This window comes from Ovis canadensis, chromosome 3 (genome assembly GCF_042477335.2).
Source record: "Ovis canadensis isolate MfBH-ARS-UI-01 breed Bighorn chromosome 3, ARS-UI_OviCan_v2, whole genome shotgun sequence".
Lineage (NCBI taxonomy): Eukaryota > Metazoa > Chordata > Mammalia > Artiodactyla > Bovidae > Ovis > Ovis canadensis.
The window spans coordinates 69,226,243-69,245,424 of NC_091247.1; the positions used below are offsets into that span (position 1 = coordinate 69,226,243).

At 40.9% G+C, this 19,182-nt stretch overlaps 1 protein-coding gene across 10 annotated transcripts in view; it reads right to left on the reverse strand.

Moving 5' to 3' along the window:
- The window catches only part of EML6 (EMAP like 6), a 290,298-nt gene that overhangs the window by 42,860 nt on the left and 228,256 nt on the right, over window positions 1–19,182 (reverse strand). For 9 of the 10 annotated variants that reach the window (XR_011255673.1, XR_011255672.1, XR_011255675.1 and 6 more), the window contains 2 exons: window positions 14,362–14,450; window positions 9,720–9,896 (listed from right to left, as the gene is read on the reverse strand). Coding sequence is in view for 7 of the 10 variants with exons in the window: in XM_069583321.1 (XP_069439422.1) it covers window positions 9,720–9,896; window positions 14,362–14,450 (266 nt within the window). In the remaining 3 variants the exon portion in view is untranslated. Of the gene's footprint in view, window positions 1–9,719; window positions 9,897–14,194; window positions 14,265–14,361; window positions 14,451–19,182 lie in introns of those variants that run through there. The other variant, XM_069583325.1, reaches the window with a different exon arrangement.

Here is a 19,182-nt window from a genome sequence, read left to right on the forward strand (position 1 = left end):
CAGTTCACACGAGGAGTAATTTCCCTACATTTTTCTAGAGTATAAACTCCATGAGGGCAGGGACTAGCTCTCTTTCTTCCCTAAAACATTTCCTGCCTCACTGTAAGTTCTCAACAAATAGTCTGTGAGGAAATGAATGAAATGTAAACTATAGAACCTATTTCTGGACACCTGACAAAGTAGCCTAAGAAAGGATAAAAAGCTTGTTTCTGCCTCTCTTAGTTGTCAGACATCTATTCTCCACAGGTATCTAGTGTAAACTCCTGATGCTGAGTCTGGCAGACATTTGAGATCAACGTGTCTCCCAGGTCATCCCCCTCAGCGCCTTTTTATACCACAGTCCAGACTGTGACAGATGAGCAAGGGCCTTCTTATGGTCCTGGGGCAGCAAGGAAGACTTAAAAGCAAAGCAACAGTTTCTGTCGCAGACACTGTAAACAATTTCTAACACTAGAAACACTCAAGTAAATTGATGTTAAAACAAAGTGAGCTCAAAGGGAAAGGAAAAAACAAACAACAAAACTCCCCAAAATAAAGAACACAAACTGAAAAAATACAGTTAATAAACAGGTTGACAAGTCACCTTAAAAAAAAAGCAACACACAAAAAAACCAAAGTTAGCTCCTTTTAAACAAATATACCCCCCCCAAAAAAAGTTCCACAACTAAACAATCTTCAGGTTATATCTGAAAAAGTGAAATAAAATTAAATCCATATATATTGAACTTATTACAGTAGGTCACACTTTTAAAAAGACAAACATAACCAAATAAATAGGACCCAATTTATTAGTCTCTACTGAAAGCTTTTCAGAGTGGCAACCAAGCCCCACCACCCCAGTGGAGAAGGCCGAGAGTGAGGTGAGAGCAGCTGTTCATGTCCGGGGAGTCCTGACAAGCAGTGAGAAGCCCGGGCTGGCACCAGAGACCGGCTTCCATTTTCAGGGCAGGAGCCACAGCCTGGCAAAAATAGCTTTAGTGGGAGCACCGAGAGAGGGAGAGACTTTCCATCCTCTCAGCGACTCCCAGGGAATACCTTATGCGATGTGGGAACCCGCATGAACTTTCTGAGGTCATGCAAGGGGCATCGGTGTGTCTCAGATGAAAACTTTATTCAGTCGTCGACAAGAGGCTTCCAGAGAGTTTTGGACGGGCGTGCTGGGAAACCTGAAACCAGTGCAGACGCATGGCAGAAGACACGGGCAGGGCAGGACAGTACGTGACTTTGAAATACTCATGGTCAAGATCTCTCTGTATTTGTCTGACCCCTACCTGACAGCTGAGTGGAAGTGCCCACCCCTTAGCAGAGTATGGAGTCTAGACAGACTAGGAAGCAACCAGGCAGGCAGCATTTCTAGGAAGCCCTCCAGAGCCACTACTTGCTAGAGAACAGGCAGAGCAAAGTAAGGGTTTCTAAGGAAGCCACTGTGTGACCATGTGAAATCCAGAAGGCGTGGACACAGAGAGGACGGTCAGAGTGGTGACAGCCACGTGTCCTGCTAGCCTTCCTGCTGGAAGCTGGAAGCAACCCATTTTGATCCACTACAAATGCAAGTTGGTCTCTTGAGAAGCGGAGAAAGTGAAAGGGCTCGAGAAATCCTTCTCTACTCCTGCATCTAGACAGAGGAATTCAAAAGGAAAGATAATGGAAAAAAAACACTCTAAAATGATCAGAATTAGGCTGCAGGGGAAAAGAAAGTGACACAGAGCAGAAAGAGAAATAGGAAAAAGTTCTAAGTCACTGAAGTTGTTTAACAAAGCTGAGATTATTCCAGTAAAGATGATTCAAGGTTCTCAGAATAGGAAACCAGGTCCCTGCTCCACAGAACAATGGGAATTCACAGTTACTAGAAGGTTCCAGGAACCCAGCTGTTCCCGCAGGAGCAGGGTGTTTGGCGGTTCCCTGAGGGCCTATGGGTGGAGCCTCCTGGAGGCCTGGCACAGCTGGGTCAGATGAGCTGTCTTTCTGGGTCATCATGCCAAACTATGTACTTTTGTAACACCCATCAGGACTCAGAACCACAATCTTCCTCTTCCACTGAGTCATGAAAGAATAGAGAATCTGAAATATATCTCCAGAGTGCTTGTTGTTAACTGCTTTTAAGAGGAAATTCGTGAGAATCTGATGAAAGCTATGTACCCTTTCCCCATATTTACAACATTTTACATATAGTTTCTCTGTCTGTAAAATTCTACATACAAGATTCCTCTTTGATGAATCTTTCTCTAGAGCCTTTGACATTATGAGAAGGACACTTAACAGCTTGAGGGTGGATTTTTTAAAAAAGTAAACATTTACATTTTAAAAATGTAAGCAACATGGTGGTATTTTAGCCTCTCTGATAGAGTGAAGGGGAACAGCTTTGGAAAGGAAGGGAGGTTATGGGAAGCAAATGGACAGTGTTAAAGGACAGCATCAGTTTTTCTGGGACGTGGTTTAAGGTACTGGACAAATGGGTGGGCTCTGACAAAGCAGAGTCTATTTCATGGATTCTACTTTGGAAACAAATGTGGAAACAATATGATTGTCAGGGGATTAGTGCCCACATCAAGATTTTAAATTGTAAAAGTGCCTACGTAAGACATGGATAGAAAAAATGCCTAGAAGAGAGACCTAGTAACTCAAAGGAAAGGAGAACAAGGAAAAGGGTTAAGAAGAAGACATGACATTAGAGTCTAACAAGTGGAACTTGAATTTTGGACAGAGAGCTGTGTGATGATAACATGGTCTTGTAGGCATCACCAGGACTTGAAGACATGGTACTCAGTGCAAGAACACTGCAAGAGCATGGTGTCTTAGTTTGGTAGGGCTGCCATAAAAAATGCCATATGTTGGGTGGCTTACACAACAGAATTTTATTCCACACAGTTCTGCAGGCTGGGAAGTTTAAGACCAACGTGCCAGCCAATTTGACTCCTGGTGTGGGCTCTCGCCCCGGCTTGTGGACCCCTTATATGAGCACGGAGAAACTATCTAGCCTTTCCTCCTCAGCGTGTGTGTGCATGGGGAGAGTGAGTGAGCTCATTGGTGTCTCTTCTTCTAAGGACACTAATCTTATCGGATCAGAGACTCACATTTATGACTTCATTTAACCTTAATTATTTCTGTAAATGCCCTCTCTACACATCTTGTCACATTGGATGTTAGGGTTTTAACATAGGAAGTTTAGTGGGGACAGAAACATTCAGTCCGTAACAGATGAAGTGTGGCCAACACACCCAGAGCATTGTAGGAGTGTGACTATACATCTAGAAATGTTCTCCAGCTTGGGTCCACAAAATTGGTAAGGAAAGAGTACCAGGAAAATCAGATGAAAAAAAAAAAAAAAAGGAGAGAAGTGATACTATCAAAGTGGTTTATATTTGACTGCTTTTCAAATGCTTTTAAATTATGAAACTTCTTCTTCAATCAAATCTTACACAGTAGAACTCAAGAATAAAAAGATAAATAATTCAATTTAAAATAGTGGACAAAGATTTATACAAACACTTCACAAATGGCTAATAAGCAAATGAAAAATGCTTAGCACGATTAGTCACCAGGGAAACATAAGTTACAAACACAATAATATCTTAACACTATCTACTCTTCAAGACAGCTAAATTTTATAAGTCTGACAACGTCAAATTGGCAACTAGAAACCTGACATTTTTGGTGAGAACATAAAATGATACAACCGTTTTGGAAAAAGATCCGGCAGTTTCTTAAAAAGATAAACACACATTTCCCCCAATAACACAGAAATTCCACTCCCACATATTTACTTAAAAGAAAGAAAAAAAAATATGTCCACATAGATTTGTCCAAAAATGTTCACTGCAACTTCATTATCCAAACACAGGAAAAGCATGTGTCTACTGATGGCTGGGTAGATAAACAAACTTTGCTATATCCACACAATGGAATTCTAGTCAGCTATAAAAAGGAAAGGACTGGATTATTGAGAGTCGGACATGACTTAGTGACTAAAACAACAACATTGTTACTCACAACATGAAGAAATCTCAGAAACGTTACCTGAGTGAAAGAAGCCAGAAATAATATGGTTCCTAATTGATCATTTGATTTATACAAAGTTCTGAAACAGGGAAAACTAATCTATGGTAACAAAAACAAAAAACAACATTGGAATAGTTTTTTCATCTGAGAGTGGAGTGGGGGTGGAGAGTGCCCCAGAGTTTAGCATAGGGGGACTTCCTGGGATGATGATACTGTTCTATATTTTGATAGGTGTTTGGATTAAAAGATGCTTGCTCCTTGGGAGAAAAGTTATGGCCAACCTAGACAGCATATTGAAAAGCAGAGACATTACTTTGCCAACAAAGGTCCATCTAGTCAAGGCTATGGTTTTTCCAGTAGTCATGTATGGATGTGAGAGTTGGACTATAAAGAAAGCTGAGCACCGAAGAATTGATGCTTTTGAACTGTGGTGTTGGAGAAGACTCTTGAGAGTCCCTTGGACTGCAAGGAGATCCAACCAGTCCATCCTAAAGGAAATCAGACCTGAATATTTATTGGAAAGACTGATGCTGAAGCTGAAACTCCAATACTTTGGCCACATGATGCGAAGAACTGACTCATTTGAAAAGACCCTGATGCTGGGAAAGATTGAAGGTGGGAGGAGAAGGGGACGACAGAGGATGAGATGGTTGGATGGCATCACCAACTCAATGGACATGAGTTTGAGTAAACTCTGGGAGTTGGTGATAGACAGGGAGGCCCGGTGTGCTGCGGTTCATGGGATCACAAAGAGTCGGACACGACTGAGCGAATGAACTGAGATGACTGACTGACTTGGATAATTCAGATATATGTGTTTGTCAAAGTTCATCAAAAGGAACCTTAAAATTGGTGCATCTCAACTATACATAAAATTTACTTTAAAAAAAAACTTAAAAAATGAACTCTAGTTAATGATATGCAAATTGAAACAATTAGGAGTAAATGGCACCCCACTCTAGTACTCTTGCCTGGAAAATCCCATGGATGGAGGAGCCTGGTGGGCTGCAGTCCATGGGGTCGCTAAGAGTCGGACACGACTGAGTGACTTCCCTTCCACTTTTCACTTTCATGCATTGGAGAAGGAAATGGCAACCCACTCCAGTGTTCTTGCCTGGAGAATCCCGAGGACAGAGGAGCCTGGTGGGCTTCTGTCTATGGGGTCGCACAGAGTCAGACACAACTGAAGTGACTTAGCAGCAGCAGCAGCAGCATCCTGATGTCAACAATTTACTTCGAATCACAAAATCTAAGTTGTGGGTTTCTAGGAGTTCACTCTATCATTCTTTCAGCTTTCCTGTATGTTTGAAATTTTTCACAACAAAATCTTGGGGAAAATCTTACACAGAAGCTCAGTGTATAAAAGGCAAAAACACAGTGTCTCTGGAGAAGGAGGGGAAACCCAGTGCCCCTCCAGTTGCCCCCCACCCTTGTTTCCTGGGGGTTGTCCCTAAGGAGCCTTCCAGAACTCCAGGAGTTGGAGGAACACACCTCAAAATTACTGCGGGAGACAGTAATTTTCCTGGTCACACTAGGGATGTGGGTGATGAGCTCCCAAGATGAACAATAAATGTGGCTCAGGAGCCCAATTCAATAGTATCATGAGGATATCAGGTATCTAAACACCTGCCCAGACCTCAGTCCACTAAAACCAGGATAGCACTAACTTGACTTGTCCTGCTGGCAGTCTCATTTCAAAAAATGTAGAAGTAGCAAGGAAAACTGCTACACAGAACTGAACTCTTATCAAATAGAAAGGGCTGGTAGGTGGCAGTAACGTGGTGAATCACTGGGAGAACGCTACCAAGTGGCTTCTCGATGGTCAATGAAAGGAGCACAAGCCATACTCAGAAGTGTACATTAGAAAAGGCTCCCCAAAATGATAATCTGAGGAGACATTAACAAATGAAGAAGGAAAGAAGGCATCTAAAGAAACCAAAGTGGCTGAAGAGGGAGTTGATGTATTCAGGTTTTAAACGTAAAAGTAACAGAAGCAGGAGCAAATAACCAGGGATGAACACAAAAATATTCTACAGACAACTTTAGTACAGTTTCAGGAATGCAAAAATAAAAAGCCAAGACACCCGGAAAGGATTTTAAAGATATATTTAGGGCTAGAAGAAAAAGAGAAAATTTAGGAACACGGCTTACATCAGATGGCTTAATATGAACAGCGAGCGGATTTAATGATCGCCTCTAATAAAGGGGATGCTTCTCAAACCAGAGAGGTCCAAACAGAGCTCATGTCCTTGAGTGTAGACACCTTCAAATGTAATTAGAGTAACAAGGTCAGTAACGGTTAAGAGTTTGGAAGTTAAGAGTATGCAGTTCAGAAAGCAACAGTTAGAACTGGACATGGAACAACACACTGGTTTCAAATAGGAAAAGGAGTACGTCAAGGCTGTATATTGTCACCCTGCTGATTTAACTTCTATGCGGAGTACATCATGAGAAATGCTGGGCTGGAAGGAGCACAAGCTGGAATCAAGATTGCCGGGAGAAATATCAATCACCTCAGATATGCAGATGACACCACCCTTACGGCAGAAAGTGAAGAGGAGCTAAAAAGCCTCTTGATGAAAGTGAAAGTGGAGAGTGAAAAAGTTGGCTCAAAGTTCAACATTCAGAAAACGAAGATCATGGCATCTGGTGCCATTACTTCATGGGAAATAGATGAGGAAACAGTGGAAACACTGTCAGACTTTATTTTGGGGGCTCCAAAATCACTGCAGATGGTGACTGTGGCCGTGAAATTAAAAGACACTTACTCCTTGGAAGAAAAGTTATGACCAACCTAGACAGCATATTCAAAAGCAGAGACATTACTTTGCCAACAAAGGTCCGTCTAACCAAGGCTATGGTTTTTCCTGTGGTCATGTATGGATGTGAGAGTTGGACTGTGAAGAAGGCTGAGTGCCGAAGAATTGATGCTTTTGAACTGTGGTGTTGGAGAAGACTCTGGAGAGTCCCTTGGACTGCAAGGAGATCCAACCAGTCCATTCTGAAGGAGATCAACCCTGGGATTTCTTTGGAAGGAATGATGCTAAAGCTGAAGCTCCAGTACTTTGGCCACCTCATGTGAAGAGTTGACTCATTGGAAAAGACTCTGATGCTGGGAGGGATTGGGGGTAGGAGGAGAAGGGGACGACAGAGGATGAGATGGCTGGATGGCATCACTGACTCAATGGACATGAGTCTGAGTGAACTCCAGGAGTTGGTGATGGACAGGGAGGCCTGGCGCTGCGATTCATGGGGTCGCAACAAGTTGGACATGACTGAGCGACTGAACTGAACTGAACGGTTAAGAGTTTGGAAGCCAGGAGAAGTGGCATCCAAAAAAAAAAAAAAAAAGTTCCCAGATCCAAAAGGGAAAACACGTAGACTCTGGCACATACTGACTCATGAGTTGATGCAATGCCTGGAAGATTCTAGGGTGAATTATTACACAGAAGGTTGATAAGCACTTGGAAAAGTAATGATGACTAGGCAACAACAGGGGTTCACAGTGAACTAACTGCACATCTTTTATTGGTTGGTTTGTTTAGGAGAGATTAAAAATACCAGAGACATAATCTGGCTTTCAGCAAGATATTTGCTAAGTTTTAACGATATCTTATCAGACTAGAGATAGAAATATGAGTTCCATGATGGCATGGTCAGACAGATTCAAATGCCTGTTACTAATATGTGTGTATTAAGTAACAGAATGCCAAATTGAATGGAGGCTCTCGGTGGTGGTATTTGGTTGTTCTAGTCTTTTTTTTTTTTCTTTCTATGAATTGTAACTCACACTCTTGAAATCAGAGAACGATGTGATGCTGAAAGGGAAAGTAAATAAATACTTTGGAAAGGGATTTCAAAGATGTTGATAGGTTGAAACATAAACAAGAGATGTTTGTGTGGGAAAATAAACAAAATCAATCTTATTTGGTACAAATACAAAGCTGTGTACTCGGATTTTAGAAGATCAGTTGTGTACTCAGATTTTAGAAGATCAGTTGTGTAAGTCCAAGAAGGGGGATAACCTTACCATTTGGGGGAATAATATCTGTGATTCAATTGTTCCGTATGCAGCCAAACGAGCTGATGCCGTCTTTGTTTGATCAAACACAAAAATAAAGTGAAAACAAGAAGAGTCCTACTGAGATGAACCCTGAGCTGATCAGACTGCATCTGAAGCACTTTGTTTTTTTTTTTAATTTTTATTTTATATTGGAGTTCAGTTGATAACAATGTTGTGTTAGTTTTAGGTGCATAGCCACTATGGAGAACAATATGGAGGTTCCTTAAGGAACTAAAAATAGAGCTACCATATGATTCAGCAACCCCACTCCTTGGCATATATCCAAATAAAAATATGGTTTGAAAGGATGCGTGCACCCCAGTGTTCACTGAAGCACTATTTACAATAGCAAAGACATGGAAACAAGTTAAATGTCCATCAACAGATGATGGATAAAGAAGCTGTGGCTCATATATACAATGGCATTTTACTCAGCCATTGCAGAGAATGAAATAATGCCATTTGCAGCAACCTGGATGGACCTGAATTTGGTCCTAGAGGAGTTACTTTGAAATGGAATTGAAATGGATAAGGGAGATTAAGAGTTACAAAATAAATGAGTCATGAGAATGAAATGAGCAGAGTGGGAATATAGTCAATAATAACATAATATCTGAACTAACACAGCTTTGTAAGTCAACTATACTTCAAAACAAACAAGTAAATAAACTCTTGGAAAAAGAGACCAATTTGTAGTAATCAGAAGTGAAGGGTGTGGGGGGACTAGATAAAGGCAGTCAAAAGGTACAACTTCCAGTTAGAAGATAAGTAAATATCAAGAGATGCAATATTATGCTAATTCTTCTGTACATTATAATGAAAGTTGTTAATAGAATAAATCCCAAGAGTTCTCATCACAAGAAAAAACAGTTCCTTTTCTGTTGTTTTGTCGCTGTTTAGATGATAGATGTTCACTAAACTTATGGCGATAATCATTCATAAGTTATGTAAGTCAAATCATTAAGTACACCTTAAACTTATACAGTGCTGCATGTCAGTTACATCTCAATAAAACTGAAAGAAGAAACAACACAAAATTTAATGGAATTGATAAACCAGAGGAAGAGACAGCTAGACACCTTGTTACTGAAGGAACTGGATGTTTAGACTGGAGAAAATGAGACTTCAGGGGCTCAAATACGATCTTCCCACACATGAAGGCTGTCAGAAGACTGGACTATATTCAACAACAATTCAGAAGGTAGAACTTTGGCTAAAGGAAAACAAAAATCAGCTCTATCTAGTGCAAAGCATTTTAACAATGGAGTGGTTTAAAAATGAATTGCACTACCTTGTGCAGTAGTGAATTCTTCATCTCTAGATGTAGGCTAGTGAAAGTGCCAGCCCAAGTTGTAAAGAAAATTCTTACTTTGCAGTTCGTGAGATGTTGGATTTGATGTCCACTGACAGACTTTCAGGGAAGAATTCTACACCACGAGACTCTGACTCAAACTAGTACACCTAAGGTCACCAAGGTTTCTATGGGCATAAACAACCATGGTGTAGACAACTGTGCAACTGCAAATGTGGATAACTGTAGATGACAATGTCGGTTGCTTACTCCTTTGATATTTAAAAATCCACTTAGATACAATAGATAGATTTTGGGTTATTATTTGAAACTAAGCAAATACATATAGTAAACATGCAACATTACCTTGACAGGATATGAGAAAAGCTTAATGAAACCAAAATCATCTCCTGTGGCTAAGAGGGAGCAGTCTTTGGTGAGGCTGGCAGCATTGACATCAGTCACGTCGCTGTGCACTGGCCAGATGCCCTCACAGGTGGGCCCCAGCACACAGGTCCATGTGTCCCACTCTATCTTCTCAATCTTGAAAAGAAGGAAAGTTAATGTATTTCGTACAACCCAGAGATCTTTTTGTTTTGTTTAAAAGAAACAGATTGAGGTTGAATAGTTCTAAATGATGACTTTGTTAACACCGGGTATTTTGTATGCTGCAGTGCCTAAAATTCTCAGCTGCATTTTTAAAGTGGCATATATATTGTTTCAATAAATCAATACTGTAGTCAAGCCTCCATATATGCTCCCCTAGATAAAATGAACACATTTGAATTGTGGACACCTGACAATAACAAAGGTTCTTAATTCTCACCTAGATATTTATCATTGTATGTGCCATAAGCTGGGGCTTCCCTGGTGGCTCAGATAGTAAAGAATCTGCCTGCAATGTGGGAGACCCAGGGTCGATCCCTGGGCTGAGAAGATCCCCAGCAGAAAGGAATGGCTACCCACTGCAGTATTCTTGCCTAGAGAATTCCATGGACAAAGGAGCCTGGCAGGCTACAGCCCATGGGGTTGCAAAGAGTCATGAAATTGAAAGACATGAAACTGTGTAATTAAAAGTCATGAAATTAAAAGACCCTTGCACCTTGAAAGGAAAGCCATGACAAACCTAGACAGAGCATTAAAAAGCAAAGACATCACTTTGCTGACAAGGTCCATATAGTCAAAGACATAGTTTTTCCAGTAGTCACATATGGAGGTGAGAGTTGGACCATAACAAAGGCTGAGTGCTGAAGAATTGATGCTTTTGAACTGTGGTGCTGGAGAAGTCTCTTGAGAGTCCCTTGGACAGTAAGGATATCAAACCAGTCAATCCTAAAGGAAATCAGTCCTGAATATTCATTTGAAGGACTGATGCTGAAGCTCCAATACATTGACCACTTGATGCGAAGAACTAACTCATTAGAAAAGACCCTGATGCTGGGAAAGACTGGTAGCAAAAGGAGAAGAGGGTGACAGAGGATGAGATGGTTGGATGGTATCACCAACTCAATAGACGTAAGTCTGAGCAAACTCTGGGAGATACTGAAGGACAGGGAAGGCTGGTGTGCTGGAGTCCGTGGGGTCACAAAGAGTCAGACATGACTTAGCAACTGAACAAACATCAAAATGCCATCAGGGTTTCTCAGCATCAACTCTATTGACATTCCAGGCTAGATAATTATGTGTGTTCAGGGGCTGTCCTGCCTGTTCAGCAGCATCCCTGTCCTCTACTCACTGGATCCCAGTAGCACACCACCTCAGGTTGTCCCCAGACATTGTCAGATATCCGTGGGAGAGAGGGCAAATTGACCTCAACTGAGAATCACTGAGCTAGATTGATCAATGGGGCTGATCATTTAGCAAAGTATTTTAAAAAGGCACAGGACAGAACTTTTTAAAGGACTGCTTCCTTGGAGGAAAGAGCAATAAGATTCTGCAGCTAGCTTAGTATTCTTTATGCTCTAGAAAGACCATCTTAAAAACTGGAAGAGATGGATGTTCATACTCTATTGCATGAATATACGTTTTATCCTTTAAAACTGCTTTATCTGAAATTCATGGACAGGAAGATTCGCAATTCAAACATTTTAATTCTGACAAAATCAAGACTTTTCTTTCCTTTTTTAAAAAGAAAACAATAACAGTACCACCACCACTGTGGATTAGACTTTCCCAGGGGAATATGATTTTACTTACTTTCATTCAAGACCTACCAGTGTACCTTATCAGTACAGTTTCTATGCACAAGCACTTTGAAGCACTGTTTAAAAGCTATAAAAACTCATTAGAGACCTGTAGCTAAAATGAAAGGCCAGATTGCTCTCTGTGGATCTGGCAGCTGCTTGGCACGTTGTTAATGTACCTCACCACCCATTTCTGTAGTTTTCCGCTTGGCACCACTGCCTGGGAGGGAAATGACAAGATGCAGCTAGGATTTGAGTCACAATGTGAGGAGGTGCTATACATATTTTAGTCACTCAAATTTCTCATTTAATATTCTGTGTTTCTTCTGGACACATGCAGGATTGGAACCAAAAAACGGCGGTTCACCCAGTGCGTTTGGGTGCTCAAGCAAGGCCGCAGACCGAGGTGACGTGAGGTGGTTCCCCCATAACTAAACTCAGTCTTCTGAGCTGCAAGTGGAATCTCCCCAACTCCTTATGACATCCACAACTGACCTTCACAGGAAGAGAAGCAGGGAACCCCCCACTCTGGTTCCAGAAATGGGCTTCTGGTCACTGACTCCCTTATAGATATGAGATTTCATTTCTGACACCCTCCTTGGGTGGCACCTTTCCTGGACTCATTATACAGGGAGGAATGGGGGTGAGCTGGTCTTGCTCACTCTAGAGTCACCCCAACAGAACACCCTTGGCCAGATCTGAACACCATGCTATCTGGGGGAGGCATATGTCTAACTTGTTAGAAGCTATAGAAACTTCATTTAATTAAAACGGAGCATTAAAGAATGTGTATATATATGTGTAACATTGAGTTACATAATATGAGTCACTTTGCTGTATAGCAGAAACTAACACAACACTGTGAATCAATTATACTTCAATAAAATAAATTTAAAAAAGAATGATCCCTGTAACCAACAAAACCCAAAACAGGTAAATAAACTTGTTAAACACCCTGGAATTTAGACAGAAGGAGAGCCCTCCAAGGGTGTCTCCCATAGCACCTTGCCCCAGGCAGGTATGCCATTATCATCACTGCTTTGCAGAGGAGGTAACTGGAGCCCAGTGAGAAGTGAGTCATTTAAACCCCAGTCAGCTTAGCAAGCAGAGAGGAAGTCGAGCTCTAAGGAGTTGGGCTCCTGGGATAGAGCTGCCTTAACTGCACCATGCTGCATTGGATGTATATGAACGGACATTTTAATAGCTGTCATGGTTAAAAATTTGCTGGGTAAGCTTTGTGTTAGTTTCACCATGACTATTTCTTTTAAAAAAATCTTTTTTGCAAAGGAAAATTTCAAAATCCTTCATACTTAATTGAGGGGCCTGACAATATTGCTAAGTAAAAGGATGAGCTACTTCTGGAGGTATTTTTTAATCTAAAATTGCTCATCTGTCCCAAGTTGACCTCATCCTTCCTCCACCACGTGGTTCTACCGAATCTTATTTTAGTAAACTTATTTGAGGGACTAGAACTGGAAGGGAAAATACAGATAAAGTGATGCAAAATGACGCTGCGTGGTCTCGGCTATGGAGTGACACACAGACCCCTCTAGGCAGGGACCAAAGCTCCGTGGTCCTTTTACTTTCTCAGAGCCTTAATTTCCCTGTCTGTGAAAAGAGATTGACAACTATCACACACCAGCCTGATTCATAGTAGGTAAACCACTCTCTGAGGATTGGAATACAGGTATACAAAGTGCCTGGAACAGTGCACAGATATTCAGTGAAGGAATGGCATGCTTCAAAGTATCCCTTACTCAAGGCTATTAAAATTTCCACATATAAAAAAGTTAAAATATAGATTGATCAAAGGTAAATAGACTGGAGTTTGGGAGTGAGATTAATCGATCCATTAACAATTTCCATTAATATAGTGCCATCTTCTGTAACCACTTGGGTGTCTCACGTACTACACATATATTTCCTTTAGAAACAATTAAAATATTAGGAATGAACAGAAGTCCAGAAGTACATTAGAATACTGGGATAGTTTACATTGCTAGCTAACTGAAGCTAGAGAGCGGAAGATGCCTGTCCCTTGGTGGCATACCCTTGACTCTTTTTCCTCTAAAGAAGCAATATTTCCTTTTCTTTCATCAAAGGTTACTTAGTAAATAAATGAGTTAGAATGTCTCCTGGGACTAAAAGGACGTCCTTAGCGCTCCATCAGGCAATGGCCTTTGTGGCCAACAGGGCTTACTACATGGAAGCACTGTACAGACTGACAGACTAAAGCAGCCAAGCCTTTAGGAAGAGATTTCAGGAGGGTGTTAGTCCATGGATCCAAAAATTTTGTCTAGGATTTGATTTCAGCAATTAAAAAATGATGTATGTGGATAGAAGCATGAGGAAAATATGGGAAAAGGCAACAGCTTGCTACATTAGGATGGTCAGATTGTGGATGGTTTTGTTTTGAAAAATAATTTCTCTTATTGTTGCAAAAGATATTGTTTACTATTGCAAACAGTAACCACTGAGAAAGCATGATTCAGAATTTTAAGTTCCTAACAAGCTTTGCACAAAATGACAGAACATGTGAAACAGGAAAAGTAACATGTAGCATTCAAATTGTTAGCTCAGTCATTGTCTTCCGGCAGAGAAAAATTAAGTAGAACACCAATTAGAGATTGCTATGTCAGTGGCACAGTAAATCCATACCTCCTCAGAAAGTAGGAAACCAGGGTAAGCAGTCAGATTTAAGAAATGGTCAAGCCTGAAAGACATACAACTATAACTCATTTTAGTGAATAGTAATGATAGGTTTTACTTAAATGCACATAGTAAATCATGAACTATTTTTTAAAAGCTTTGTGTGTGATTGTTACCTCGGAAGGTCTTATTATATGCCGTTTGCCTCTTGGAGCTTCAAAGAAGAGTTGTTCTTTGGCACCTGAATTAACTTGCAGTAATTTTCCTGTTATGATAGAATAAAGCAGGAGACAGTTAACGTCTGCATTTATCTTTTAGTGATAAAATGAACATGATTGCAACCATTTGATATTTTCATTCATTTTAATCAAAGTCTCATAATTTGAGTAAATATATGCTGAATGATCCAGGATGTAGGTAAAGACAATTACATGGCAGGGTGGAAACTCCAAAGCTATGACTTTTAAACATATGAACTTCATAAAACCTTACCTTGAACATCCTTCAAAAAGAGAAGAATCGAGTTGCTACTTTACTCTGCCTCACTGGCTATTTTTCCAAAGCCAAACAACATCTAACTTATGCTCTTTTCCCCTGTTGCTTCCTAGCACAGAAACCTAGTAAAAGCAAACTGCTTTGGCAAGAATTATGACACCAGAAGCAAAGACACTGTAAGAGTTTGTGTTTACTAAGGTATAAATTCCAGATTTGCCATTTCACATTTAGAAACAGGAAGACAAGGACATATAAAACAAACTGTAAATGCTCATTCCATTCTCCCCTTCCGTTTATACTTGAAAATTTGTGAAGAAATCCAAGACTTTTCCCAAAACAAAATGTTGAGCAAAAATAGTCTTTTGGTCTGATGTGTAAAATCTTGGATTTTAATCTTGGATTCATTTCAATTAATGTTGAAAAAGATTAGATTTCTTAACTCTCTTCCTACCACATCAATGATCCTTTATGACTTGAAAATTTAAATGACCCAAAAGATATACTTTTGAGTATTTTTTCAGCATTTTTTTAAACGATGGAAAATCTCAAACACATATGGAAGTAATGGTATAAAAAAAACCCGTAGAGAGCCAATGTCCAACCTCAATGGTTATTACCACATGGCTGGCCCTGTTTCAGGAATCTCCACTCATTCTCTCACCCCAGATTACTTCGAAGCAAATATCAGCTATCCTAACATTTTATCTGCAAGCAATTTAGTGTATATACACACATACCAGCATGTCCTCGCCCCCTCTTTCTTCCATAGCTCTTTTATATCTAGTAGTTTTGAAATGTCCTTCCTGGAAAAATGAATACCAAACTAAGAACTCTCTGATTTATACTATGTTCTTTAATGTTTAAGTGGGTAGCCCTTAGATCTAAAATCTAGCTTGGCTAACTTTCAGGAGTTGCAGGTCTGTTTCTAAGTGACTAATTAAAAACAAGGTTCTCTCATTTCATAACTGAAACCTGAATCATTTCCAATTTGCTGAGTTATAACATGGTGACATGGGGGATTTGCCTTTGCTGTGAGGAGCAAGTAAATTTGAAAGCGTTTTCTCTGAAATGGGCCCATTTTCCCGACTTACTAGCTGAACATACACAAAGTGAGAAAAGAAAAAGAGAGTTAAATCAGCTTTGGCTATTTAGCATTATAAGAAAATGAGTAATCAATATTTTCCCAATGAACTAGATATATCTGCAAAGTGACTTCTAGAATTCTTAAGAGTGACTGCAAATAACAAAGGATGTGGGAACAGGATTAAAAGACTCAACGGAAACATTCTTAGAATAGACATAATTTCCTGACAATTCACTTTACACTATTGTTTCAAAGATCATACTTTCTAAAACAGACCACAAACTATTAGAACAGCTCAGTGAAGTACTTTGTGACTGCAGGAATGTTTTTAAAAGCCACTTTGGCAAGCACCATATACCTGTGGCTATCTCCCAAGCCCACACCCCGTCCCTGAGAACTGCCCTCCACCCTGGACTGGGCCCCTGCGGTCACATCTGCACTCTGGAGGTGGACATTGACCCAGGAGTGACCACACTGGGCAATCAAATTCCCTCTCCTGGGAGACTGGAACCTTAGGCTGAATCAGCGGATGCCTTGCTGGGAGGAGATGGATGTGGCCTTTGGGACTAGGGGTGACATTTGGGGCCATAGAGAGTGGGCCCTGTGCGAACAAATGAGGGAAAGCCTGCCTGTGCAAAGAGGGGCCACATGCAGGCACCAGACCCAGGAGAGCAGTGGAGATGGGCCCTTCAGAGCAGGAGAGGCGGGGAGAGGGGCACTCCCTGGTTGGGTTCCAGGCATTTTCTGATTCATTTCTAAAGCCAGTTTCTCAGGAGATGCTGCTTCCTGTTCTTAGATTCTATGAGATATCCCTATCTTTCCAATAAAGTCATTCCTTATCCTTATTTTTTAATTTAAGCTGGCTTGAGTGGGTTTCTGAAACCAAGGATATAAAGAAATTTTTAAAAAATCAATTATTGTGTTAGGAAGGTGGCATTATGGGTGTGTTTTTCTCCTCAAATTTTCATTACTGCCGTTATTCAACTGTCTTTTTTTTTTAAGCATAGAGGAACTATTTAGGTCACCACTCTTTTTCCCACTGCCTGCTATTCTGTAATATATAACCATGGAAATACTCTGAGGATGGGAGCAGAAGCAAAGGGCAAAAATTCTGTATAATCCAGGTATAATTTGCCCCTGAATAACAGTAACTCTATTCTTTTAGAATCCTCACTTTTTAAATAAAATTCACTAGAAATGTCTATATACACAGAATAAGAGAATTGAAAAAGACAGCTGTCCTCATTACGATGCAGGTACAGTACATCACATACTGCTGGGGCCTAGAGCTTTATAACCCACAGAGCGATTCATACACATCACCCCAGTATCTATATAACCTACAACTTAGAACAATTCCACTGCCCAGGCTCATTCTCCAAAGACATACAGATGGTTAACAAACACACGAAAAGATGCTCAACATCACTCATTATCAGAGAAATGCAAATCAAAACCACAATGAGGTACCATTTCACGCCTGTCAGAATGGCTGCTATCTAAAAGTCTGCAAGCACTAAATGCTGGAGAGGGTGTGGAGAAAAGGGAACCCTCTTACACTGTTGATGAGAATGCAAACTAGTATAGCCACTATGGAGAACAGTGTGGAGATTCCTTAAAAAACTGGAAATAGAACTGCCTTATGACCCAGCAATCCCACTGCTGGGTATACACACCGAGGAAACCAGAATTGAAAGAGACACATGTACCCCAGTGTTCATCACAGCACTGTTTATAATAGCCAGGACATGGAAGCAACCTAGATGTCCATCAGCAGATAAGAAAGCTGTGGTACAGATACACAATGGAGTATTACTCAGCTATTAAAAAGAATACATTTGAATCAGTTCTAATGAGGTGGATGAAACTGGAGCCTATGATACAGAGTGAAGTAAGCCAGAAAGAAAAACACCAATACAGTATACTAATGCATATATATGGAATTTAGAAAGATGGCAACAATAACCCTGTATGCGAGACAGCAAAAGAGACACAGATGTATAGAAGTGTTTTGGACTCTGTGGGAGAGGGCAAGGGTGGGATGATTTGGGAGAATGGCATTGAACCATGTAAATTATCACATGTGAAACGAATCGGCAGTCCAGGTTCAATGCATGATACAGGATGCTTGGGGCTGGTGCACTGGGATGACCCAGAGGGATGGGATGGGAAGGGAGGTGGGAGGGGGGTTCAGAATGGGGAACACATGTACATCCGTGGCAGATTCATGTCAATGTATGGCAAAATCAATACAATATTGTAAAGTAATTAGCCTCCAATTAAAATAAATAAATTTATATTTTAAAAAAAGAACAGTTCCAAAATTGGTGCTAAGTATACCAAACGTATCAGGCTATTTGCAATGAAAACGGGAATCAGATGTCCTATTACAGCTTAAACTGTTCATCGGTTAACGATCTTACAGTCCCAGTGTTTATGGAAATGAACTAACATCCACTAGAAAATACTCTTCCATGTTTTCTCTCCATATATATTTTTTCTTTCTTAGGCATTCTGTGCAGAGGTAGCTGATGTTCCTGCAAAACCCCGATGTGCTTTTTGGTTTTCCTGGGACCTGTGGTTGCCATGGACACGGAAGGCTGCGGAGGCTGAAGGCTGAGCTGTTCCGCCCCTGACGAGCCAGCTGGCTCCAGCAAATGCGTTCACTATTTTTGACAAGATCAAAGGAACGAAACAGACCCCTGCTCCTAAATTCTGCTCTCTACTCCCTGCAGGCCCTCCAGGCCCTGCGTGAAGAGCCAGGCTGATCCTGAGGCACTCTGGCACAGGTTGAAGGCACTGGGGTATCAGGAGCAGAAGAATATTGATATGACACAGGTCTCATGGCAACAAAACTGGAGTTAAACCAGGGACGCTTCATGGGCACACTTGTTCCTATTCTCCAGATGGTATAACTCCTCCCTAAAAATCAAAAATATTCTGTTCTCCCTCTCAGGCCACAGAAACCATTTAGTCTGATCCTCTTAGCTGACTGAAGGGGCCACTTAGGATGAGAGGTAAAGTGGCTTTTTAAAGGTCTTGGCCTCCGTTCTCTCACTGGGTTTTCGATCACCCTGAGTGTTGGCTGGATCGCAGATCTAGCTTTGGGCAAAATTACAGAAATAGTGAGGTTTGCCTCTCTCCCTGCGAAGTGATGGCTCTACATCGACGGCCTTCATATAGACCTCCGCCTGGCCTCTCTGTGGTGGCAGCTCGTGGTTCCTGGGCAAGGGCTTGTTCTTTCCACCTAGGGTTTATTCCTCTTTATATTCCTACATCTGACACAGGGCCTACAATGCATTTGAAGAATAAAAAAATAAAAACCTTCCCCAAGTGTAAATACAGCTGCAATGTCCCATATCATAGCCATTTAGGATAGCTACTGACAAAAACAAACAGAACCCAGAAAATAACAACT